The 27,660-nt window shown below is 36.1% G+C and overlaps 1 protein-coding gene across 1 annotated transcript; it reads left to right on the top strand.

The window, feature by feature from the left end:
• LOC123543493 (equilibrative nucleoside transporter 3-like) lies at nt 1-27,660 on the top strand. The gene is made up of 13 exons (XM_053542405.1): nt 1-119; nt 5,247-5,368; nt 6,882-6,963; nt 13,239-13,399; nt 13,901-13,995; nt 14,435-14,485; nt 16,881-17,113; nt 20,181-20,211; nt 20,612-20,709; nt 20,981-21,092; nt 24,436-24,521; nt 25,204-25,403; nt 26,644-27,660. The coding sequence occupies exons 2-13, from the start codon at nt 5,310-5,312 to the stop codon at nt 26,753-26,755; spliced, it is 1,320 nt and encodes a 439-aa protein (XP_053398380.1). The 5' UTR covers nt 1-119; nt 5,247-5,309; the 3' UTR covers nt 26,756-27,660.

The raw sequence follows: 27,660 nt of genomic DNA, 5'->3' as shown, positions 1-27,660 counted from the left end.
TCCATTTCCCACGTGGGTTTTACCGCGCATGCGCGATTAAATGACAGATTCCGTTTCCTGCGAAAATTGAGAAAGTCACAAAAATATTACTCATAAGTTGCCGAAAAATGTACATACAGGTGAGGATAAATTTCTCTGTTGTCGTTTTAATTTTACTTCTAAGAGCAAAATTGTTAAGTATTATAAAGGTGAAATAATTTTTGATCGTGATTCGTACTTAATATTATTCGACCTATGCATGCATTTAAATCTCTTGTGTTCATACACATTTTCACAATTGGAAACAAAGCACACTTGTGCTTTGAAGATAAGACATAGGTCACATAATTCAGTTTTGCTTCTTTACAAAGTGTCACCCCATTTAATAGTCCAACTAATTGTGTGCGTGTCGCAATATTCTGATAATTTTTGCACAGGTCAATATTTTCCTGTAAACAAAGCCTAAATAACTCATTCTGAACACTTACATCTACATCTTTCACCCAACCTTCGATTTCCGACTATCGCATGACCATGTGTCAACCTGTATAAGACACCCTGTGAAGTTGTTCTTTGTGATGGCAACAGAGGGTTCTGAAGGCATACAGAACACAAACACAATAAGAAATCCTGTATCATTATATATCAACAACTTGCACATACTATAAGGGTGCAAAGATGTCACGAAAACATAGAAAAATAAAACAACTGTAAGACAGGATGTATTTATACAGCACTGGATATTCTATTGTTTAGATATCTATCTATCTGCCATTGACGTCAAACCCCTTGCGGGAACATAGATGTTTTGTGCGTCAAAATCAAAAAGAGAAAGAATCCCAAACAAAAAAAAAAGGCCCAATAAACACTGTCAATAAACACCACTAAAACCATGATCCGTAAGCGAGTTGTTAATCCAATAAACACCATCAAAACCGTGTTCCTATTTCACATGCAAATGAGCTAATGGATCGCTAATTAACATAAATGTGTCATTTAACAACACGCTAATGGAGCGCACAATAGATCGCTCAGTGGAACGCATAATAGATCGTATAATGGATCGCATAATGGATCGCTTAATGGAACGCATATATAATAGATCGCTTAATAGATCACTCAATGGAATGCGTTTCATCAAACTGATAAATTCCTAACTACAGGCTGTATTTAATTGAAACCTGATGCATTCAGTTTTGGCAAATTGTTTATGTGACTGGATATATATATAGCCTGGATTTGCAGAGATATGCAGTAACTGTTGAAAAGGTTTTTCTGTTAAAATTATTCAAATATTAATTTATTAATGTATATATAGAAGCATTCAACATTTTCATAATCATTTGAATGCAGTTTTATACAAATCATTTGATAAATCATGCAGCTAACAGAAATTCCAGCTTAAATTTTGTGAAATATAGATAGACAAAGAGAAACATATATTTATTAACTAGTTTCAATATAAGAAAGTAATATATAGGTCATTTGAATCAGCATTTCAAAACTATTGTGTTATGCATTTGATAAATCTTTGAATTCTAACATACAATGAAATCTATAAAGAATCACAATGTTAACATGCATTTATTTATACTGAATTGTAAGTACATGTATTAAGAAAATACCTTTAGTTGTAAATCATAGAAATTAAATGAAATAACAACCACCATTTTCTCTTCAGTAAATCCATATGTCCAACCCTTACACTTACAACCTACAAAATGCACTAATTTCTGTCCCTCTATATTATACCTTAGATGAGATTACATAACATAACCATAGCAACTAGAAGATCTGCTGTTACGGTACATTGGATGGATTAAAACCATATGTTTCCTGATAAAAGAGGAGAAAGCCTTCTGACATGGCTCTGTAAAGTTAATAACTCACTTCAAAATCGCGATCCATTTAATGGAACGTTCCGTTAGCGATCCATTGCAACCATTTCTTGATTGTTTCAATGGATCACTAATGGAACACACTAACAAACACCAAAAAAGCGGTTTTGAAAGTGTTTATAATGTGTTTTTATAGTGTTTATTAGAAATTTTTTTTGTTTGGGATATAGTGATAAAAATTTAGAGTGGAAGAAACTAAAAATAACTTTGGTGATATAAAAAGGTTAAAACTTGAATTTGCAGGATAACTAGGGCGAGACATGTTAAGGCTGCATACTGCAGCACTGAACTGCTCTAGGGTAGGGAGGTGGGCAACACGGGGGAGTCGGTTCCAATGGTACACTGTTCTCGGAAAATAAGAAAACTTGTAATAGTCAGTTGTTGCAGTAATTAACCTATAACTTAGGGATTGGCCATAGCGGACACAACGGGTCATTGGGGTCAGGTAATCTGCGATTGGGATAGCAACCAGATCATGATGAATCTTATAGAAGAATGATAAGCTAGAATATATACACCTTAAATCTAGTTGACGAAGGTTTAGGGAGTGTAGCATATCTGTTACACTGGAAGTACGGCCGTAGTCGGTCTTGATCCAATGGGCGGCTCTCCTTTGGACGCTTTCAATTTGGTCAATACCTCGGAGGCATATTCGAGCTGGGGTCGGACTAGAGTCTGGTAAGCAATGGTCTTAATGGGTTGGGATTTGACCTTAATGTTTCTTCGTAAGAACCCTAGAGTTTGGTTAGCTTTCTTGATTGACCTGTTTATGTGATTGTCCCATGATAGGTCATTTGAGATATCAATGCCTAGGTATTTAGCTGAGCTGACCGATTCAAGTTGGACTCCATGTAGGTAATACTGGGTAGGGATAGGATGTTTCCTTCTAGTGGCGTGGATCACTTGACACTTTAAGGGGTTGAACTCCATATCTCACTCCATCTCCCACTTTTCTAGAAGTATTAGGTCATTTTGGAGAGTGACAGATTGGTATGCAGATGACAGAGTTAGATATATTGCCGTGTCATCTGCAAACAGACGGTCTTTGGAACTGACGTTTTGTGGGAGGTCATTTATGTAAGCTAGGAAGAGCAGAGGATCAAGTACAGACCCCTGTGGGACACCTGATGATACTGGGATGGCATCAGAGGAAGTGCAATTTAGGACTACTGTGTTACCTCTGACTCCATATTCATGCATTTTTAGGACTTTCTCATGGCTAACCTTGTCGAAAGCTTTATTAAAATCCAGTAGTATAAGATCTACTTGTTTCTTATTGTAGACTGAAGTGACCAGCTCATTTACTAACATAGCTAATTGAGTAATGCATGATCTTTTTTCCCTGTATCCATGCTGTAGGTCATACAGAATACCATGGTTGGTAAAGTGCTTAACAGATGAAGAAACAGTGTGTTCAAGAACTTTGCATAGGACACATGTTAATGAAGTTGGCCTATAATTTACTGGATTTGACCTATCACCTTTTTAGCTCACCTGAGCAATGCTGCTCAGGTGAGTTTTTGTGATCGCTCGATGTCCGGCGTCTGTCTGTCTGTCATCAGACATTTAGCTTGTGTATGCGATAGAGGCTGTATTTTTCAACTGATCTTCATGAATTTTTGTCAGAATGATTACCTTGATGAAATCTAGGCCAAGTTTGAAAATGGGTCATCTGGGGTCAAAAACTAGGTCATTAGGTTAAATGAAAGAAAAACCTTGTGTATGCGATAGAGGCTGTATTTTTCAACTGATCTTCATGAAATTTTGTCAGAATGGTTAACTTGATGAAATCTAGGCCAAGTTCGAAAATGGGCATCTGGGTTCAAAAACTAGGTCAAATCAAAGAAAAACCTTGTGTATGCGATAGAGGCTGTATTTTTCAATTGATCATGAATTTTTGTCAGAATGATTGCCTTGATGAATTATAGGTCAAGTTCGAAAATGTGCCATCTGGGGTCAAAAACTAGGTCACTAGGTCAAATCAAAGAAAAACCTTGTGTATGCGATAGACGAGGCTGTATTTTTCAATTGAGCTTCATGAATTTTTGTCAGAATGATTACCTTGATCAATTCTAGGCCAAGTTTGAAAATGGGTCATCTGGGGTCAAAAACTAGGTCATTAGGTCAAATCAAAGAAAAACCTTGTGTATGCAATAGAGACTGGATTTTTCAATTGATCTTCATGAAATGTGGTCAGAATGATAGTCTTGATGAATTAAAGGACAAGTTCGAATGTAGGTCATCTTGGCTCAAAAACTAGGTCATTAGGTCAAATTGAAGAAAATACTTGTTTACACTTAAGAGACTACATTTGTGGTCCAATCTTAATGAAAATTAGTCGGAATATTTGTTTCCATGAAATCACTAGGTCAAACATGTTTGCACGGTTATGGTGTGTTTCTCAGGTGAGCGACCTAGGGCCATCTTGGCCCTCTTGTTTAAAAATGGGGGTAACATATGCGGATTTCCACTGGGATGAAAGTGATCCTTCCTCCAGGGATTTCTGGAATATGACCTCAAGGATGGGGGATAGTTCTACAGAGAGTGTTTTAAGTATTATAGGCTTGATTTTGTCAGGACCACTGGCCTTATGGGGGTTCAGGTTGCTTAGGAGTTTCTCAATACCATTTGTGCCTATCCTAATATCTGGCATAGTAGGGACTGATTTACCATCTGGAGTTAGTTTCATTTTGCTGAGCAAGGCAAGGTTTAGTGGTGATTTGGGGCTAAAAACAGACTGAAACTGTTTGTTCAGTACTGTTGCCTTAGCTTGATCATCCAGATGGAGTTTATTTTCATACTTAAAGGGATGGATAGAGGCAGATTCCTGTCCCGAGTGTTTAATGAGCGAGTACAGTTTCTTAGTATTTGGTTTATTTGGGAGTGAAGCATCAGTGTTGTTCAAGTTTTGGATGTGCTCAAGATACTGGCTATAAGCCTGTTTGACCTTTTTCCGCACTAGATGCTTTAAGTCTAGAAATTTCTTTCGATCAGAAGATGAGCTAGTTTTTTTAACCTTTTTAAAACTTCTGATTAGTTTCTTAATGTCCTGATTGACCCATGGAAGGTGATCTCATATAGTTGACTGTTTGGATGGAATCCATTTTAAATTCTGTAAGGTTGTTTAGGGTATTTGAGAAATTTTGCCATAACTCTTCTGTGTTTAGTGCAGAGTATTTGCCTTCATTTGTCATAACCTGGTGGTAGTCAATTAATGACTGTTTTATTTCCTGCCAGTTTGCTTTTTTATACAAGGGAATTTCTCAAGGCTTCTGGTAACATATCCTTGCGGATGTCTACTACATTATGATCACTGATGCCCAGTATGATGTTGACCTGATTTACTTTTCTTTGTCTGCTTTGATACAGGAGATGATTTTCATACAGCTACAGTAAAGATTGTAAGGAGGGGGACTTGTGAAGGTTGAAAGAATGGATACCTCAGAAGATCCACTTCTTCCACAAGTTCATGGACCTATACCCAGGGACAGGTAAAGCAATCTTTCGTCAAGTATTTATCAAACAATAACATACACTAAAAAGGTGCAGTCAGCAGGAAAAACAAGTTTCTTAAGAAACCAGAAGCTATCTAGACTGTATTTGATGGAGTTTAGATTAAATAGCTAATAACAGTAAAAATTGCAGAACCAATTCAACTTTTTTTTCTTACATTTATTTACAGGAATACCGTATAAGCACTGTTTTCTGCGGGAACTTTATTTCTGCGTTTTCTGCGGAAGACAACAAGACCGCAGATTTAAAATCCGCAGAAAATTTTATCCTGACATGCCGCGATCCGATGATACAGGCCGCCATTATAGTCCGGTTAAGTATAAGACAGTGTCCTATAGTGTTATCCGCTTTTGTCCTGCATGTAGCCGAAGGCCGACGAAGCAAGTTTAAAAAATTTAGTAGTACGGTAATATAATAGAACTGTTTTATTATTGTTTTGTTGTTGAATAAACATAATAAAAACATCGAATTTGTTTTGATTTTCGTTCACTATTGAACAATCAGCTGCCCGTTTCAGTTTTCTTAAATTATGTGACAAACACAATCCGTTGTATCCTTTGTGTCTATTGTTAACCAATCCGTTTGGTGATGGTCATATTATCGTTATTTGTATGGGACTTGAAAAAGGCGTGATTAACAAAAAATATCATACCGTTACAATGCACAGATGAGAATGTTTGCAGAATATAGATTCAAGCATTTTTCATGTCTGTTTGGCATGACTGTATTTATAAAATGACTGTTTTCTTGCGTTTTGATTTAACACTCAACATTATGTGATGATGATGATGCCACATTAGTATTCTTCAACTTTTATTTTCAATCTGGAAGCCAACATAACTGTCAAAATAACAACAAAATATGTACCTGTCTATTTGAAATTAATGAAACAACCGGTGAATACAGAACCGCAGAAATAAATCCAATCAACGTGAGAAGGAAGACACCGCAGAAATAAGGTACGCAGAAATTTAATAACACCTCATTTTTGAAAAAAATCGCAGAATAATAAGCCCGCAGAAATAAGTACTTATACGGTATGTACAAATGCTTTAAGAGTGAGAATGTAAAAAGGATGGTGATGATAGAGTGATGATGATATATATAGATTCAGACTTTTAGGGATGATGATATAGATTCAGACTGTTAGCTGATTTGAACACAAGTTGTTCACAGAGAGGCCAACCTCAAAATGTCTTTGTTTCCTCTGTCATGGTACAAATTGGATAGGTAGGCAGGGAATTTTTATTTATCTTCTAACAATTAACTTCAAGTTATTCTGCCTTTGGGACCAGTGCATGTTCATGCAGGCTGATCTTGGTCTTCACTGTTCGCTATTCAGTCATTAAATTTTCAGTGAACACCCCTTTGAATAATAAATGGTATTGCCCAGTTTGAATGATGTACCTGCCCATTTTACTAATTCAGCAGGTTAAAGAAACCCCATTTTCTTATCCACAACTGAAATATGCATATATAATTATTTTTCAGATTTCACCTGGTTTACTTGATATTTTACTTGCTGGGTCTTGGATCTTTGGCGCCTTGGAATTTCTTTATTACGGCTAGTGAGGTAAGGGTGAAGTTTTTAAAGGTCATTTTACATTTAATGTTTAAATGTGTCTTTAATACACGTTTCTGGTATATTTTATACAGAAAATGAGAAGTGAAGAAAAATTGTTTGTAATCCTGAGTGAATTTTCCTTAATGTTACTTACAGTAGAATGAAAACAGATATCATGTATCTGGTGAGTCTTTTTAAGTCATGCTTCATTAGAATCACTTACCATTTGAATTGTGTTCCATATGAATTATGTCTCTTGTAAATTGTGTTCCATGTGACCCATTTGTCATGTGGCTCGTATGTTGTATCGTATATAATGTATCATGTGTATCATGTTCATGTGTTACGAAATTGTGTGGTATGTGAATTATTTGTCATGTAAGTCATGCTTCATGAGAATAAGTTATCATTTGAATGATGTGCTTATGAATCATGTGTCATGTAAATTATACAGATTTTATGTCATTTGAATCATGTGTAATGTCTTGCATTGTATGAACCATGTGCCATGTAAATCATGTTGCATTTGAATCACATGTATTGTGGATCATGTGTCATGTAAATCATGTTCCAAGTCATGTGTCATTTGATTTGTGTATCATGTAAATCATAGGTCATCTTAGTAATGTCATGCAAACTATACGTCATGCGGACCATGTTTTATGTGATTTTGCTTATTGCAAACCATATGTCACATGAATTATGCATCATTTGACCCATACATCATGTAAATCATGTTTTATATGATATGGAGCATAATCATGTTTTATTAATCCCTGCCACAAGTGTTGGGGGTTATAGGAATGGTCTCCATCCTTCCGTAACATTTTGTGTCCGCTCTGTATCTCCTAAACCTCTTTAAGGATTTTCATGAAACTTTGGTCAAATGATCACCTCATCAAGACGATGTGCAGAATCCATGAGTCAGCCATGTCGGTTCAAGGTCAAGGTCACAACTCAAAATCAAAGGTTTGAGCCTTCCATTTCGTGTCCGCTCTGTATCTCCTAAACCCCTTGAAGGATTTTCATGAAACTTTGGTCAAATTATCACCTCATCAAGACAATGTGCAGAATCTATGAGTCAGCCATGTCGGTTCAAGGTCAAGGTCACAACTCAAGATCAAAGGTTTAAGCCTTCCATTTCGTATCCGCTCTGTATCTCCTAAACCCCTTGAAGGATAGTCATGAAACTTGGGTCAAATGATCACCTCATCAAGACGATGTGCAGAATCCATGAGTCAGCCATGTTGACTCAAGGTCAAGGTCACAACTCAAGGTCAATGGTTTGAGCCTAACATTTCGTGTCCGCTCTGTATCTCCTAAACCTCTTGAAGGATAATTATGAAACTTAGATTAAATGATCACCTCATCAAGACGATGTGCAGAATCCATGAGTCAGCCATGTTGGCTCAAGGTCAAGGTCATTACTCAAGGTCAAATTTTGAGCCTTCCATTTTGTGTCCACCCTATATCTCCTAAACCCCTTGAAGGATTTTCATCAAACTTGGGTCAAATGATCACCTCATCAAGACAATATGCAGAACTCATGAGTCAGCCATGTTGGCTCAGAGTAAGGTCACAACACCGGGTCAAAGGTTTGAGCCTTCCATTTTGTGTTCGCTCTGTATCTCCTAATCCCCCTGAAGGATTCATATGAAACCTGGGTCAAATGATCACCTCATCAAGACAATTTGCAGAACTGATGAGTCAGCCATGCCGGCTCAAGGTCAAGGTCACAACTTAGGGTCAAAGGTTTGAGCCTTCCATTTTGTGTCCACTCTGTATCTCCTAAACCCCTTGAAGGATTTACACTAAACTTTGGTCAAATGATCACCTCATCAAGAACTCATGAGTCAGCCATGTCAACTCAAGGTCAAGCTCACAACTCACGGTCAAAGGTTTGAGCTCTGTATCTCCTAAACCCCTTCAAGGATTTTCATGAAACATAGTTCAAATGATCACCTCATCTAGACTATGTGCAGAATTCATGGGTCAGCCATGTCAGTTCAAGGTCACAGCTCAAGGTCAAAGGTGTACCCTTTCACTATCCATACCAGTGGCGGGGGATTTAGCTGTCTTTCAGACTGCCTTGTTTTTAGCTCACCTGTCACAAAATGACAAGGTGAGCTTTTGTGATCGCGCGGTGTCCGTCGTCCATCCGTGCGTCTGTAAACTTTTGCTTGTGACCACTCTAGAGGTCACATTTTTCATGGGATCTTTATGAAAGTTGGTCAGAATGTTCATCTTGATGATATCTAGGTCAAGTTCGAAACTGGGTCACGTGCCGTCAAAAACTAGGTCAGTAGGTCTAAAAATAGAAAAACCTTGTGACCTCTCTAGAGGCCATATATTTCACAAGATCTTCATGAAAATTGGTCGGAATGTTCACCTTGATGATATCTAGGTCAAGTTCGAAACTGGGTCACGTGCCATCAAAAACTAGGTCAGTAGGTCTAAAAATAGAAAAACCTTGTGACCTCTCTAGAGGCCATATATTTCATAAGATCTTCATGAAAGTTGGTCAGAACGTTCCCCTTGATGATTTCTAGGTCAAATTCGAAAGTGGGTCACGTGCCTTCAAAAACTAGGTCAGTAGGTCAAATAATAGAAAAACCTTGTGACCTCTCTAAAGGCCATATTTTTCATGGGATCTGTATGAAAGTTGGTCCGAATGTTCATCTTGAAGATATCTAGGTCAAGTTCGAAACTGGGTCATGTGCGGTCAAAAACTAGGTCAGTAGGTCTAAAAATAGAAAAACCTTGTGACCTCTCTAGAGGCCATATATTTTATAAGACCTTCATGAAAATTATTCAGAATGTTCATCTTGATGATATCTAAGTCAAGTTCGAAAGTGGGTCACGTGCCATCAAAGAATAGGTCTGTAGGTCAGATAATAGAAAAACCTTGTGACCTCTCTAAAGGCCATATTTTTCATAGGATCTGTATGAAAGTTGGTCTGAATGTTCATCTTGATGATATCTAGGTCAAGTTCGAAAGTGGGTCACGTGCCTTCAAAAACTAGGTCAGTAGGTCAAATAATAGAAAAACCTTGTGACCTCTCTAGAGGCCATATTTTTCATGGGATCTGTATGAAAGTTGGTCTGAATGTTCATCTTGATGATATCTAGGTCAGGTTTGAAAGTGGGTCACGTGCCTTCAAAAAGTAGGTCAGTAGGTCAATAATAAAAAACGTTGTGACCTCTCTAGAGGCCATATTTTTCATGGGATCTGTATGAAAGTTGGTCTGAATGTTTATCTTGATGATATATAGGTCAAGTTTGAAACTGGGTCAACTGCGATCAAAAACTAGGTCAGTAGGTCTTAAAATAGAAAAACCTCGTGACCTCTCTAGAGGCCATACCCTTGAGTGGATCTTCATGAAAATTGGTCAGAATGTTTACCTTGATGATATCTAGGTCAAGTTTGAAACTGGGTCACATGCCTTAAAAAACTAGGTCAGTAGGTCAAATAATAAAAAAAAACTTGTGACCTCTCTAGGGGCCATACTTTTCATGGGATCTGTATGAAAATTGGTCTGAATGTTCATCTTGATGATATCTAGATCAGGTTTGAAACTGGGTCAACTGTGGTCAAAAACTAGGTCAGTAGGTCTAAAATAATTAAAATCTTTTGACCTCTCTAGAGGCCATATTTTTCAATGGATCTTCATGAAAATTGATCCGAATGTTCACCTTGATGATATCTAGGTCAGTTTCGAAACTGGGTCACGTGCGGTCAAAAACTAGGTCAGTAGGTATAAAAATAGAAAAACCTTGTGACCTCTCTAGAGGCCATATTTTTCATGAGATCTTCATGAAAATTAGTGAGAATGTTCACCTTGATGGTATCTAGGTAAAATTCAAAACAGGGTCACGTACCTTCGAAAACTAGGTCCATAGGTCAAATAATAGAAAAACCTTATGACCTCTCTAGAGACCATATTTTTCAATGGATCTTCATGAAAATTGGTCAGAATTTTTATCTTGATAATATCTAGGTCATGTTTAAAACTGGGTCACATGAGCTCAAAAACTAGGTCACTATGTCAAATAATAGAAAAAACGACGTCATACTCAAAACTGGGTCATGTGGGAAGAGGTGAGCGATTCAGGACCATCATGGTCCTCTTGTTATTATTTATGTGTCATTCAATGAAGTGCCATGTACTAAAAATTTCAGGTTAAAGTTTTTTGGCTCTATCCCTAATATTACTTGCCTGACAATGAATAATTATGTCTCCCCCAGGAGACATATTGTTTTTGCCCTGTCCGTCCGTCCGTCCTTCCCTCCGTCCGTACGTCACACTTCATTTCCGAGCAATAACTGGAGAACCATTTGACCTAGAACCTTCAAACTTCATAGGGTTGTAGGGCTGCTGGAGTAGACGACCCCTATTGTTTTTGGGGTCACTCTGTCAAAGGTCAAGGTCACAGGGGCCTGAACATTGAAAACCATTTCCGATCAATAACTAGAAAACCACTTGACCCAGAATGTTGAAACTTCATAGGATGATTGGCCATGAAGAGTAGATGACCCCTATTGATTTTGGGGTCACTCCGTCAAAGGTCAAGGTCACGGGGGCCTGAACATTGAAAACCATTTCCGATCAATAACTAGAGAACCACTTGACCCAGAATGTTGAGACTTCATAGGATGATTTGTCATGAAGAGTAGATGACCCCTATTGATTTTGGGGTCACTCCGTCAAAGGTCAAGGTCACAGGGGCCTGAACATTGAAAACCATTTCCGATCAATAGCTAGAGAACCACTTGACCCATAATGTTGAAACTTCATAGGATGATTGATCATAAAGAGTAGATGACCCCTATTGATTTTGGAGTCACTCCATCAAAGGTCAAGGTCACAGGGGCCTGAACATGGAAAACCATTTACGATCAATAACTAGAGAACCACTTGACCCAGAATGTTGAAACTTGATAGGATGATTGTACATGCAAAGTAGATGACCCCTATCGATTTTGGGGTCACTCCATTAAAGGTCAAGGTCACAGGGGCCTGACCATTGAAAACCATTTCCGGTCAGTAACTTGAGAACCACTTGACCCAGATTGTTGAAACTTAATAGGATGATTGTCATGCAGAGTAGATGACCCCTAACGATTTTGGGGTCACTCTGTGAAAGGTCAAGGTCACAGGGGCCTGAACATGGAAAACCATTTCCGGTCAGTAACTTGAGAACCACTTGACCCAGAATGATGAAACTTCATAGGATGATTGGTCATGCAGAGTAGATGACCCCTAACGATTTTAGGGTCACTCTGTTAAAGGTCAAGGCCACAGGTGCCTGAACATGGAAAACCATTTCCAATCAATAACTTGAAAACCTCTCGACCCAGAATGTTGAAACTTCATAGGATAATTGTTCATGCAGAGTAAATGACCCCTATTGTTTTTGGGGTCACTCCGTTAAAGGTCAAGGTCACAGGGGCCTGAACATTGATAACCAGTTCGATCAATAACTTGAGAACCACTTGACCCAGAATGTTGAAACTTCATAGGATGATTGAACATGCAGAGTAGATGACCCCTATTGATTTTGGGGTCAGTCTATTAAAGGTCAAGGTCACAGTGGCCTGTTCATGTAAAATCATTTTTTTGGAAATAACTTGAGAACCACTTGACCTACAATGTTGAAACTTAATAGGATGATTGGACATGCAGAGTAGATGACCCCTTTTTATTTTGAGGTCACTTGATCAAAGGTCAAGGTCACAGGAGCCTGAACGGTGACTTGAGAACCACTAGGCCAAGAGTGTTGAAATTTAGCGGGATGACTGGACATGCCAAGTAGATAATCCCTATTGCAGCCAACCATCAGTGTCTCTTTGACTTTCGCTCCTGACCTCTATTGACTTCTTGCCTATAGGACTTTGCATTGGGGGAGACATGCGCTTTTTTACAAAAGCATTTTCTAGTTTGATTCTGAAAACTGAAGGTTATAGTTAAACATCATCACCCACATTGTATGACACAAGTTTCATAACTCTCCAACTAATATATTTCATGATGCACTTGCTCTGTATCTCTTTTTTATTTAAAAGAATTTGAATTAAACTTCAGGCTGTTGTTGTACATCATTACCTATACACTATGACACAATGGCCAAAACACTGGAAGAAGTATTTTATGAAATTTACACCTTTTATTACTAGTGTGTCATGTGAAAACTCTTGTTAAATTTCATTTAAAATATGAAAAAGAACTCGAATCGCATTCGACACACTGGCCACTGATATATGAAATATTGCTTGTTGCTTTTAGTATTTCAAGTACAAGTTGCGCAACACTACACAGCCAGAATCAGAATATCTGGACCCACAATATGAGACAGAACTACAAGCAATGTTTGAGAGTTACCTGGTTGTGGCTAACACAATACCAAACCTCGCATTTAACTTTATAACAGCACTTATTATACAGCGGTAAGTGAAACAAATATCCACCTTGAGCTTTTAAAAAGTATAATACCTTATATCTGGATTATCATCTGAAAATTATTAAAATTATTCTTCATTAAAGGTGCATCCTTGTCAGTTTTTTGTATATTTATTGATTTTAGTCTTCCTCACAATTATTTTTTGTTCAAATTTTAGTAAATGACAAAAGCAAGAAAATATAACCAAGACATGTAATACCTGGTAGTTATGTCAGTTGTTTATAAAGCTTGTGATTTGTAACAGCTAGTATGTCTTGAAGAGCATTAATCTTTTAAAAAAAAAAGAAGGCCATTAAAGCAATCTCTGCTTGCCTGCAACACAGATTTATTAGCTGATCTGAACAAGATGCTAAATTATGATAACGTTCTTTGTGAAAAATATTTATTAAGGGTGGTAAATAGTTAACCCTGGATATATACATCTCTTCTCAGACTCCTTTGTTTTAAAGCATACAACATATTGTTGTCTACTGTCTTAAATTTTCAGGATATGTTTGAAGACAAGAATGATATTTTCTCTGGTGTTGGTTATACTGATGTTTGTGCTTACTGTTAGTCTTGTCAAAATAGACACAGATACATGTATGTATAATTCTCTTCTCTTATTTGAAGTAAAATGAAATTACAGCATTTGGTCATCGGTTCCACTTTTCCTTTTTATGGTTAAGTATTTCTTAAATTTAGATAAATTATTTCTCAGATTTACTATGAATGAAAAAAAATATAATCATAATTATCCTTTTGCATATAGGTAAAACAGAAGTCAACAGTTCTTAACCTAACCATTTTTGTTGAGATATGCAGTTTTTGTGGACTTGGTAATATACCTGATATATCAATAAAAAAAAAGCAGATTAAACAATAGAAAGACTTGCCAAGACCAGAGTGTAGCTGAAACAGAAGGAAAATGATGTAAAAAAGTTTAATATTAAATATTAAAGTTATCACATGGATTTAGATGCTTTTACTTGTTTAAAAATTTCTGAGCGTAAATGAAAATGTGATGCTTTATATATTTCAGGGCAGTCGGCTTTCTTTTCTGTTACCTTAGTAACAGCAGTTTTAATAAGCTGTAAGTATTTAAGATATGTTTCCTGTCAAATTTTAGAAATATTGTGCCTGTAGTTTCTCAGAATTTTGTCATGGATGTAATTATTGCCTCTGTTTTCAATTGCTGCGGCAAAATAGTTACCACAGAATGAATAAAACTTGATGAGTTTTAGATTAGTTTGTTAAGAAACAATATATTTATTTCATCATCTACCATACACTAACTCAGGTAAAAAAAAGTCTCTTGATGGCTTTACATGCTTCAAATGGATCTTCATATAGTTTCCATTAAACTCCCCAGTTTGTCGCACTGTTAATTATTGTTGTAAGTTACTATACAAGAGTTTCAGTAAAAGTTTCATTTAACATACTGAAGCAGAATACATGTTTCAGAACAGAAGGAAGAATGGAATAATGGTTGAGGGTATATACAACTATAGCCCTTCCTTTCCTCCAATCCCATTTTTACATCGCACCAAGCACATACAGAAAGAATAGTTTATGAGAATCCAGAATGATACCTGAAATATAAGTTGTATTTTTATATAAAGAATCCTATTTATTGCAATACATACACCTGAGACACCTGTAACCCTCCAGTAACCTGATACGTATACTCCAATTTCATGCTGCACAACTTCACACAGAAATGCATTTAAAAAGGGGACCATGTCATTTTTGACATCCTTTATATTATCAAACCGTATTGTGGAAAGGTGTATTGTATATAATAATTTTATTATTGTAATACTATTAGGTTATTTAACATTGTTCTGTACAATATGGAGATATATTTGGACAGGTACCCAGCTGAGAAAACCATATTGGACGAGCCGCTAGGCGAGTTCAGTATGGTTTTCTCAGCTGGGTACGAGTCCAAATATGTCTTGTATTGTACAGTGCATTGTTAAATAACCTTTTTATTCTATATCTATTTTATCTTACTGTAATAATAGTTTAAATTAAAAATGTTTCACTGAATATTGTATGCCTGCCTTTTCTAGTTTTTCCCAGCTTTCCTCCCTACAACAGCCATTTGGCGATTTGGGTGGTAATAATACTTGGCTGAGATATTATGCCCCTAAACATTGTCAGCAAGTTTGGTGAAGATCGGATGAAAACTGTTCGACTTAAAAGAGCAGACAAGGCTAAATTCCCCGTTTTTCGAGTAATTCAAGGACTATAATCAGAGGGTGCCTGGTACAATTTGGCTGGTAATCGAAATTGGCCGAGATGTAATGCCCACAAACATTGTCAGCAAGTTGAAAACTGAATTAGAGAGCAGACATGTTTTGGATGCTGACCGCCCGTCCGCTGCCATTCATAATCTTCTCCATTTTGTTTCTTAACCGTCAAATAAAAACTGCTGCGGTAGCTATTTAGACAGTCAGGGCTGATACCAATTTTTAAGTTTCGTCCGGAACGGCTTCTTTTAGCGACTTTTCAAATATTCCAACATCTGATGATCCTTTTTACTGTATTTTTAAGTTTTTGATTATTGACAAAGGTTTTTATATCTAACTCAGATAGCATTGTTATTCCTTGAATCGTTTTTTTTGTGTTGTAAACAAACAAAAAATTAAATCCAGATTTCAAGACGCATAATCAAACTCTGTACATAGAGCACCTTCTTCATCCGATTTACATTCGGAACATTTTCACGCGTTTCGGGCTTTATCGTATGTTTAACATGGGACTGTTGAACCGTCCAAATACAGAAAATACAGGATTTTTGTATGCACATGCATCCAAATACCGTAATATATTGTACGGTCACATGTTGCAAATGAACGTTCGCGATTGGATAGATAAAATAGATATAGAATAAAAGCAGTTATCAATCTTTGAAGATATGTATACTTTTTCTTTTGTACATACATAATAACAATGAATATGGCTACTATAGTTTCAGTAGTTAACTTTCACTATTTTTTTAGCAGAACTGAAGAAAACTCAATATTTCAGAATGTGGAACATCTATGACAAGAGTTTATAGTATAGCATTTTCATATTGACCTTAAGGAGGAAATTTGTACAAATTATGATTTTAGTGCAACTATTATCATTATAAAGATTTCCATTTTATCTTGACTCCAGTAAGATCTGCACCTGCTGCTATATATGAGCCGTGCCATGAGAAAACCAACATAGAGGGTTTGCGACCAGCATGGATCCAGACCAGCCTGCGCATCCGCGCAGTCTGGTCAGGCTCCATGCTGTTCGCTTTTAAAGCCTATTGGAATTGGAGAAACTGTTAGCGAACAGCATGGATCCTGACCAGACTGCGCGGATGCGCAGGCTGGTCTGGATCCATGCTGGTCGCATACCCACTATGTTGGTTTTCCCATGGCACGGCTCATATGTACCTGAAGAATATGTTTGAAATTGCTTGACCAGTATTTGTATACACATTTCAGCTGGTGGTTCTATACTGGGAGCCTCATTGTTTGGTCTGGCGAGTTTGTTTCCCTCGCAGTATGTTCAGGCGACAATGACAGGGCAAGCTATGGGTGGAGTATTTGCAGCAGTTGCTAATCTAGTCACTCTGGCCATCGGGTCACATGTCGTAGACAGCGGCCTCGTGTTCTTCATGTTTGCGGTGTTTATGGCTGTGCTAACATTTATAGGCTATGGTTGTCTGTACTGTATAGTAAGTTAATATTTTCTGTACCATGTATTTTGTAGATAAAGATATCTTTAGCTTTTGCATGATGTGGTTGAAACTTAAATTGATCGGAAATTTTAGAAGCATATTCGAAGGCGCTTTATTTTTGACATAGTATAAATAAGTTTATATATAATATCATGTACATGTATAATAATTAAGGTAGTAATAATGCAATCATAATGGACCTGTAATGATAATTGGCAAATGGTATAGTTTCTGTATGCAAATTTTGGCATTCTAAGATTTTTATGGAATGTTTTGCGTGTATTCAGCTACTTTTACATCCCAGCAATGTCATTTTGCATAACAAAAGTACATAATCAAATGGAAATATCAGAAATTCCAAGTGTCATTACAAGTTCTTTACCTTAAATAAAACATGATGATTTCAAATACTCAGTGCAGCAGCATCTGATTTTTGGTAGTGTACAGTGGAACCTGTCTAATCCAAACATGCTCGGACCAGAAAAAAGTTCAGATTAGAGGGGTTTTCAGATTAGAAAGGTTTCTATTTTAGAACGAAAAATTATGTTGTTTGTTACACATGAAGAGTAAATTTATCTTTTTGTGTACAGACTAATAAAAATAATCAAATTATTAGCAGCATGTAGATTGCTTTAGTGTAATGTAAATTTCATGTTAATTCAACTTCTCAGTATCGCTTGTAAACATTTTTTTCACCACTCCTACATTCACAGAATGTAGCTTAAAGGAGAATATTTTACTTGACCGGTTATTGTAATGATCCGATTTAGTACCACTTTCAGTGTTTAAATAAACAAATTGCACAAACAATTTTGAGGAAAGTACAGATTAATAGGATCTATTACATTGGCAGTACTTGTTGCACATATGTCTATAATTATGTCTCCCCCAGGAGACATATTGTTTTTGCCCTGTCCGTCCGTCTGTCCGTCCGTCCTTCCGTCCGTCCGTCCGTCCGTACGTCACACTTCATTTCCGAGCAATAACTGGAGAACCATTTGACCTAGAACCTTCAAACTTCATAGGGTTGTAGGGCTGCTGGAGTAGATGACCCCTATTGATTTTGGGGTCACTCCGTCAAAGGTCAAGGTCACAGGGGCCTGAACATTGAAAACCATTTCCGATCAATAACTAGAGAACCACTTGACCCAGAATGTTGAAACTTCATAGGATGATTGAACATGCAGAGTAGATGACCCCTATTGATTTTGGGGTCAGTCTATTAAAGGTCAAGGTCACAGTGGCCTGTTCATGTAAAATCATTTTTTTGGAAATAACTTGAGAACCACTTGACCTACAATGTTGAAACTTAATAGGATGATTGGACATGCAGAGTAGATGACCCCTGCTTATTTTGAGGTCACTTGATCAAAGGTCAAGGTCACAGGAGCCTGAACAGTGACTTGAGAACCACTAGGCCAAGAGTGTTGAAATTTTGCGGGATGACTGGACATGCCAAGTAGATGATCCCTATTGCAGCCAACCATCAGTGTCTCTTTGACTTCGCTCCTGACCCCTATTAGCTTCTTGCCTATAGGACTTTGCATTGGGGGAGACATGCGCTTTTTTACAAAAGCATTTTCTAGTTCTTACATTATTTCTGTTCGAACAAACTATTTGAACTTGCTTCTTTCACACCTGTGCTTATTGCATGGATGTACAAAGCAAATCTCTGACATGACTTTTGATTACCAGTGTTGGGGCCTATTGATGTTGACACCTTTATAAAGAGTAATAGCTGAAATTGTAAACGGACTGAAAAATGTCAAAATGTGAGCAAGATTTACATAGATACATTGATTAACCAGGTTCAGATTAGAAGGGTAGATTTTAATGTAATTAGATATATAAATCTCAATAGTTTGTTCAGTTTTCGGAGTAGAGAGGTTTCGGATTAGAAGGGTATTTTTTACGAATGGGATCGAATACTGAAATCAATATTCAGATATTCGATTTGCCATATTCGAATATATTTGAATATTTGGTTTGTTTTAATCGATGCTTTAAATTCTTATTAAGTGATTGGCATGTACACATTGTATTCCTTTGTATAAAGCGTGAATCATCGTACGTAATAAGGCCTAACCCGCCGACCCTAAGGTTTTATTTCACGATTCTGTCAGAATAATCATGAACATATTTAACTAATTCAGTGTTTTACTTTAAAAATGATACAAAAAAAAATCAAATCGATTATTATAACTTAGACCGTCGCAACTTTATCTAAAAGTAGCAGGTTGTCCCATTTAAGCACGTGTCGCTCTGTTGTACTACTGCCGCCATTTTGAAAATTTTCAATCGGCGAGTAAAAAGCAAGTATGGCAGACTTAAACCTCATTCAACATGATCTTATGCATCAATCATATGTTATTTCTTGCTTTATTATAAACTACTTCAAAATTTATTTCGAATTCGGATGAAAGCCGATTCTGCGGACTGTCTGAAATGTCATACAAAATATTGTAAAAAGATCGACAATAACAAGTTTGGTATTAGTTTTGAAGAAAAAAAATTCTAAAACTTGATACATAAAACAGGCGCTAATAAAAAGAACAAAAGATAAAAGGTATCACATTTACGCCTTATACAAACTGTTAATCCGTAACGATGACCCCAGCTAATTATGCATTGCAGTTATCTTATTAATTGGACAATTTTTAACATGCATCTGACACATTTACGCCTGTTGCAAACTGTAAATCAGTAACGGTGGCCCCTGCCAATTATACATTATTGCCCAAAATCAATGATACTCATTTTGAAAAAAAACAAAAAAACAATAATTTACGAATATTCGAATTTAATTTCATATTCGAATATTCGACTGATTTTCGAATATTCGTTCCCATCCCTAGTATTTTTACAATAGAGAATGAATAAGAAAAAATGGGACCAAATAATTCGTTCAGTTTAGAAAGGTTTTTGGATTAGAGGGGTTCAGATTAGGGAGGTTCCACTGTAATATGTTTTTCTTTCTATTTATCTTTTAAAATACAGAAAAATCTTAGATTTTATTATTGCACATTGTTAACTAATACATGTAGTGATTTTACTTTCTTTTCAGGGTTATTCTAAATACCACATTTTAGAAATAGGTAAGTCATGTTTATTAAACACATGGCATGTGTATATATTGCTTCATTGGTGTGAAATTCTCTATCTGATATTTGCTATGGAGCATTGATCAAGTTACTTTTGTTACTTGGAAGTCTTTGTTGAAGATTAAACATTATTTAGTTTCAATCTACTGACTGCAAGAAGGATGAATATGTTGAGTTTCAGCACACTGTATAGACGTACCATGTTTTCATGAATCATTAATGGATCCAGGTTAGAATTTAATGACCACAGTATGTTACAGGGAATTTATTTCACACTAGAAGTAATATTTACAGTTTTCAAGTATTAACCTTGAAATAACAGTAAGCTGTTTCTGTGTTAAAGATAAAATACTATCAACTGGCTGTTAAATGTTGTTGTTTTTTATGATTTCAGGAAGCACTATAGCCATAGATGTCAATTCTCATGAAGATGATGTAAATTACATAGATCCAGATCATGGTTGTTCTTACTATATAAATATATTGAAAAAGGTCAGTCACCAACACTAAAGTGAAACATTAATTGTTTTGATATTGTAGAAACAAACTCGGTTTACAATAACCACTTTTGATTTCCTAATAAAGTAATAACGCTTTAAAGTCGAAAGTTCAAGACTACATAATTCAACATTTTGTCTGACATCAGACAGAAAAGAATTACTTTTATTGTTCTGAGTAAGTTTGTTCAAGTGTACCTAACAATACTGCCATTTTTGAGGTAGGTGTAACATTAAATTAATGTATCTAAATATATGTATTTCAGGTTTGGAAAGAAGGTCTCAGTGTATGTTTTGTGTTTTTAGTCACTTTATCATGTTTCCCTGCAATAACTTCATCCATAGTCTCTGTAGAGAAAACTCCCACAGAGTGGTCAGGTATGAACATATTTTAGTCACTTTTATCATGTTTCCATGCAATAACCTAATCAATAGTCTCTGTAGAGAAAACTCCCACAGAGTGGTCAGGTATGAACATATTTTAGTCACTTTTATCATGTTTCCATGCAATAACCTAATCAATAGTCTCTGTAGAGAAAACTCCCATAGAGTGGTCAGGTATGAACATATTTTAGTCACTTTATCATGTTTCCCTGCAATAACCTAATCAATAGTGTCTGTAGAGAAAACTCCCATAGAGTGGTCAGGTATGAACATATTTTAGTCACTTTTATCATGTTTCCATGCAATAACTTCATCCATAGTCTCTGTAGAGAAAACTCCCACAGAGTGGTCAGGTATGAACATATTTTAGTCACTTTTATCATGTTTCCATGCAATAACCTAATCAATAGTCTCTGTAGAGAAAACTCCCACAGAGTGGTCAGGTATGAACATATTTTAGTCACTTTATCATGTTTCCCTGCAATAACCTAATCAATAGTGTCTGTAGAGAAAACTCCCATAGAGTGGTCAGGTTTGAACATATTTTAGTCACTTTATCATGTTTCCCTGCAATAACCTAATCAATAGTCTCTGTAGAGAAAACTCCCACAGAGTGGTCAGGTATGAACATATTTTAGTCGCTATCATGTGTCCCCCCTGTAATAAGCTTTTTAATTGTCTCAGTGAAGGATATGCCCGCAAAGGCGTCAGTTGTGAACATTTCACATTATCATGTGTCCCTGTGATAACCTTGTTAATAGTCTCAGTTGAGGAAATGCCCCCAGAGTACGTCATAATGTCACATTATCATGTGTCCCTGTACTGGCCTCATCAGTACTGTCAGTGAAGAAAACATCCTCAGAGTGGTAACATATGTATATCCCTTTCTTCATACAAACTGTGTGCTTGTGTATTAAAGAAGATAGCAATGATACAAGTTTTGTTGTAAAGCCTGTAACTCATTATCTGAGAAGTTATATGATTGTATTTCTTAAGAAAGTTATAAATCATACATGTATATGTAGGAAAAGTACACTAGGATAGAACTGAAACAGAAATGATAATGTCTGCAGTGTTGGTCTTTATTTAAATAATAAATGTCTTAACCATTGTGTAAATTTTGTATTATATGCATAATCGTCCTTTCGACTTCAAAGTCTGGTATTTCCTCTAGGGTTCATTTTTAAAAAAACTTTCTATTTTAAGAAAAACTGCTACAACATTTATCAGAAACAATATTTCAGTATATACAGTCGAGTCCACTTAATACGAACTCGCTTGATACGAATTTTTGGATTAAACGAACAAAGTCCGAATTCCCCTGCCGAGTCCTTCTATTTTCTTTGTAAAATTATTTCGGTAATAGCACACTCGCTTGATACGAATAATCGGTAGATACGAACACATTTTGGAAGTCCCAATAAGCTTAAATATTATACTTTTCCATGTTTTGATACGAATTAATTTTAGAAGTGGGGCCGTTATAAAATGTGTTGAAAATAATAATATGGTCAAACTTGTGCCGCTTGGTAATTGGACAATGGAGTAGTTCACACCTATTCACAAACAAACACTCGGTCATTTATGTATCATGTCAATATAAAATAATTTAATCAATTAACAGGTCAAGATTTGTAAGAGGTGTAAATAATTTTATACACATTATTGACGTTCTAGTGTAGATACAGGTAGGCTGTGTCTTCCAAAATATACAAACTTTTATACCTCTTAGAATGCTTGTTATATAGTACACAGGGCTCCGGAAATTTTGATAACTCAATCGGTCCGAAACGAAAATCCTGACATCGGCGCTACCCCACCCACGGCATTCCCAATATTACATTTTTTGTAAAACGTGACAGAGTAAAGAAATAAGCATGTCATGCATTAAAACTGAGATACCAGTCACCGCGAGTTACCATACAATGAAGACAGTTGTTCAGCGTTATGTGTGATCGTTACTTTGTTTAAATTTCGATGTTTTTTCGAGAAAATACTTGCAAGGATAAAATTGCCGAGGCATTGACACCGCGTGCGGAACAAGTCTAAAAGCCAACGGGCCCAACGCACGGAACTAAGGTACCGTATCCACGGCATATACTTTGTGATGTTTCCTCATTCTTTGACGGAATTCTATAAAATACAATGCGTCGAAGTGAATTACACGACACATATTCTCTGCTACACAGCCTCAGTATTTTAAGATATACTCTGCCGCGGACCGAATGTGTACGTTATGTAAATTCCCACATGTACAGTACCAAAAGGTCACGCGGGTTGGCCGCATTTCACTTACATTGTACTTCAGTAAGCAACTACATTTTATAAAGTTATATGTTCTCTTCTGATGTAAACAAAATTTCATTTTAAAACGTTTTTTAAAAGACCGATTTAATAAACAGCGCCGCTCCGGTTTTCTTTCTCATTCGTGTCTGCCAGTCCATTTTTTTTTTTTGTACAGTCGGGTTGCAAAGACGATTTTCTGCACTTGTTTCAACTGGAGCCCCAACAAATGAATCATGTAATTTTCTCAAATCAAGTAATTATAAAAATTATTTTTTATCGGTTTTCCGTGTGATGTCTCAGTACAATTATAGCTCTTTGATTAAATGCAGTGACCATTTGTTTTTTACCGTGTTCAAACATAACCTTTTGAAATAAACCATCCGTCGGATTCTAAATAAAAGAAGTGGATCCCCGTCGCAATGATTTAGATCCAGTCAGAAACATTTGGAAACCAGTCAAAAATGTTTAATACATTGCAGTCAGCTGTCTGCAAACATTAAAGCATGTGCCGCGCGAGCACTGATTGCGTCACGTGCTAATTACGGACCGATTATCAAAGTGACAATCAGACCGTTTGACACGTTTATTGATTATCTGAGGGTGCGACCAACATTAGTTATTAGTACAAGCTTTAATGTTGGCGGCGGATATAATTTGGCGCTCTTGACCTCGACCGCACATTAAAATTTAAATCAATACAGTTTTACCTGTTTAAGTATGACTTTTCTTGAGTAATTTCAATGTTATCTGAATGAATTAACTTAATCAGTTTAAAACTATTAACTACTTTCATGTATCATAATATTGGAATCTATTCACCGATGATACCGGTGATACTGCCCAAATTACTCGGACAAATTATCTGGTCATACATTCATTAATACGAATTTCGTTTGATACGAACATATTTCTTAGGTCCGGATGAGTTCGTATAAAGCGAGTTTGACTGTAAGTAGGCTATCATGCTTTCTGTTGTACTGGTACGCTGCCATATCTGAGTATTATTGACCTCCCCTTTTCGACATATGAACTGTAAATATTTATATTTCAGAGAAATATTTCTCTGCCCTGGTATGTTTTCTCTTGTTTAACTGTGGAGATTGGAGCGGTAGATCTGTAGCAGGTTCTGTACAGTGGGTAAGTGTGACCATTATCTACATCACATACATATCTATGTTCATTAAGTAACTGTCTTATATTGTGTACATAAAAGTGGCAGAACTTCAGAATAATTACTTTAATAACCTAAATACTCTTATTCAGTCAAATTTTATGTTGTTGCTTAATACTTCACATTTATAAATAGGTTTGAACTTCAATTTGTTCTGAATTGATTTATGTGGGAGCCTTTTAAGTGATGTTCTTAGGTCTGTGCAAGATGTTTGTCATTGTGTGAGGTATGTGTCTTTGTGGGAGGTGTGTGTGTGTCTGTGTGCAAGGTGTGTGTCTGTGTCTGAGGTTTGTATGTCTGTGTGCAAGGTGTCTGTTCAATGCATGTGTGTCTGTTTTTGAGATGTGTGTCTGTCTGCAAGGTGTTTGTCTGTGTATGAAGTGTGTGCAAATTTTGTGTCTGTGTGAGGTAGGTGTCTGTGTGCAAGATAGGTGTGTCTGTGTATCTTTGTGTGAGGTGAATGCCTGTGTGTGTCTGTGTGGAAAAAAGATGATCAGAGAGGCTTTTCTCAAGCCTAAAAGCCTTCATGTCTCTATGATGTTGGCTGGTCACTTTACTTTCACTGAAAACTGATTTATCAGTTGCATCTCATATGTTAATTTTCATAATTTTCTTTATGTTGAAAATCTGTGTATATTTATTTTACAGCCAAAGTATGGACAGTCAAATATATTGTTGGTGTTTTCCGTGTTGCGTGTTGTTTTTATACCTCTACTGATGTTTTGTAATGCTCAGCCAAGAACTAGCCCTATGATGTTTCACAGTGATGTATTCCCTGTTGTATTTATACTTTTACTTGGACTCACCAATGGCTACTTCGGGACATTAGCTATGATGTATGGTCCAAGGTTTGTATTGTATACATACACATTATTTTATTTAATACAGCTAAACTGGAAAGGATAAGAATTAGCTATCGCTGACTTCAAATCACTTGCCCCTCATCGATCTAGGTTCGAGCCTCACTCGGGGCATTGAATTCTTCCATGTGAGGAAGCCATCCAGCTGGCTTAAGGAAGGTCAGTGGTTCTACCCAGGTGCCCGCTCATGATGAAATAATGCACGGAGGGGTACCTGGGGTCTTCCCCCACCATTAAAGCTGGAAAGTCGCCATATGACCTATCATGTGTCGGTGCGACATTAAACCCATCAAAAACAAAATCAAAAAAAAAGTAGCTAATCCTAAAAAGAGCAAATAATTGTTGGCTTCTTAAAGTGTCAGTTTTTCTTATTCTTCTATTCATTCACTCATTATACTCCCAGATACAAAGTATTTGTGGGTTATATTGTAGTTACACATACCATTATTCCTTTCTGGAGATATTTCTCAAAAACAGTTTGATGGATTTTCAAATAACTACACATAAATGTTCACTGTGATGATATATGACTGGTATGACCCTTGTTACTACAGTCAAGGTCAAAGGCCAAATAGCTTAACTTTGTGTATGCACTATATCCACTAGAAGGACTTTCATAAAACTAACATCAGTTGTTTACCTCATCAAGACAAAGTGCAACATGCAGAACCCAGATTACTAGGTCAAATGTCAAGGTCATATTGCAGGTCAAAGGTCAGATTGCTTTATTTTAGACTGTTTAATTGGTTTTCAAGTATTTACACATAAATGTAACGAGAATCATTCTTAATTCAGGTCACAAGGTCTAAATGTCAAGGTCGCATTTATGGGTCAAAGATCAAACAGCTGTATTTTGCATCAGATTTATATCTTACATTTTTTACCACGTGAGGAGTTTTCATAAAACTAGCTTCAATTTATTAACCTCTTCAGGATGAATGAGTGTTCAAACCTGGTCACTACGTCAAAAGTTAAGGTCACATTTGGAGATCAAAGGTTATAATAACAACATTTTACCATACCTTTGTCAAAGCAGTGTCTTTGGGGTATAAATTACTGTCAGTTATACTGTTTGAGATATATGTATTTTTTCTCATTCTTTTATTCACATCTTTTATCTATTCATATGCCAAAGTTCATTTAGAAATTCTCTTATGTTGTTTATATTCCTTTTGATCCTATTAATTAGTTCGGTATTTTATGTTTGTCATATTTTGTCATTTTACAGGCGTGTACCACCAGAAAAAGCAGAGAGCACTGGTGCTATGATGTCAACATTTCTGACAACTGGTCTTGTATCTGGATCATTGATAGCCATACTTCTAATGAAATCTCTGTGATGATGTACAAGAAGATATATTTCATTGTTATGTAAATGATATTGTTTTATATTTGCCAAAATCCATTCACTTGTCCCAAAAGCCAGTAATATATTGTTTGCTCATGCATGCCAGACCTCCCAACATTTTAGAAGCAGATAAAGTCTTTGCTCTTATTAATAACACCAAATTGTACAGACTTAAAATGTTCTAGGGTGTTTCCTTTTTTACTTGTAGTAACTTTTGTACACTTCGAATTTTCTTTGCTGAATATGTTTTTATATTTGTTTCACTTTGTTCATTTGATTTATGTTGTCTCAAAGACTATTATTAATGCAGAACTGTTGAAAAATATGTTTTAAGCAATTAATTAATTGTTTGAAAGGAGAGTTACATTCTGTAAATATATGTGATTAGCTGGTACTTCCTGTGTCCAATTTGGTTTTCTGTAATGAGCCATTGTAATACTGGTTCATATTTTAACATGTATACAGTATACATGAAACAACTACATGGTGTCCTATACCAGGGAGTACTACAGTTGTTTCCCTTGGGATATTTGTAAAATATACAATGTACATGTTGTTTAATATAAAGTATAATCGGTCATTTATTTGCACCAGTTTACACCAATGATATTTTTATATTTTTACCTGCAATATGTGCATGTCTGCAAGTTTTTTGGGCTGTCTTTGATGCAAGTGTTTTCCATATGATTTCACCTTTTTTGGACATCAAACTCACATGTATGGAAGTTGTCAGTAATTTTCAAACATTTAACAAGTAGTACACATGAACCGATTTGATATAGTTAGATGAACAGGAGTATCATTGCTGACAAGACTTTATTACCTAATTTATTGATTCTTGCTGATACAAACACTTCTACAGAACTTGATGTTATCAGTTTTTCATGTATAAAACAT

This window comes from Mercenaria mercenaria, chromosome 1 (assembly GCF_021730395.1).
Source record: "Mercenaria mercenaria strain notata chromosome 1, MADL_Memer_1, whole genome shotgun sequence".
In the NCBI taxonomy this organism is placed as follows: Eukaryota; Metazoa; Mollusca; class Bivalvia; order Venerida; family Veneridae; genus Mercenaria; species Mercenaria mercenaria.
This window is presented reverse-complemented; position numbering and strand designations above follow the sequence as displayed.

Coding starts and splice junctions, on each gene's coding strand:
- LOC123543493 (XM_053542405.1), top strand. CDS start 5,310: ATGGATACCTCAGAAGATCCACTTCTTCCACAAGTTCATGGACCTATA. Junction 5,369..6,881: donor GGACCTATACCCAGGGACAG/GTAAAGCAATCT, acceptor ATTATTTTTCAG/ATTTCACCTGGTTTACTTGA. Junction 13,400..13,900: donor ACAGCACTTATTATACAGCG/GTAAGTGAAACA, acceptor TTAAATTTTCAG/GATATGTTTGAAGACAAGAA.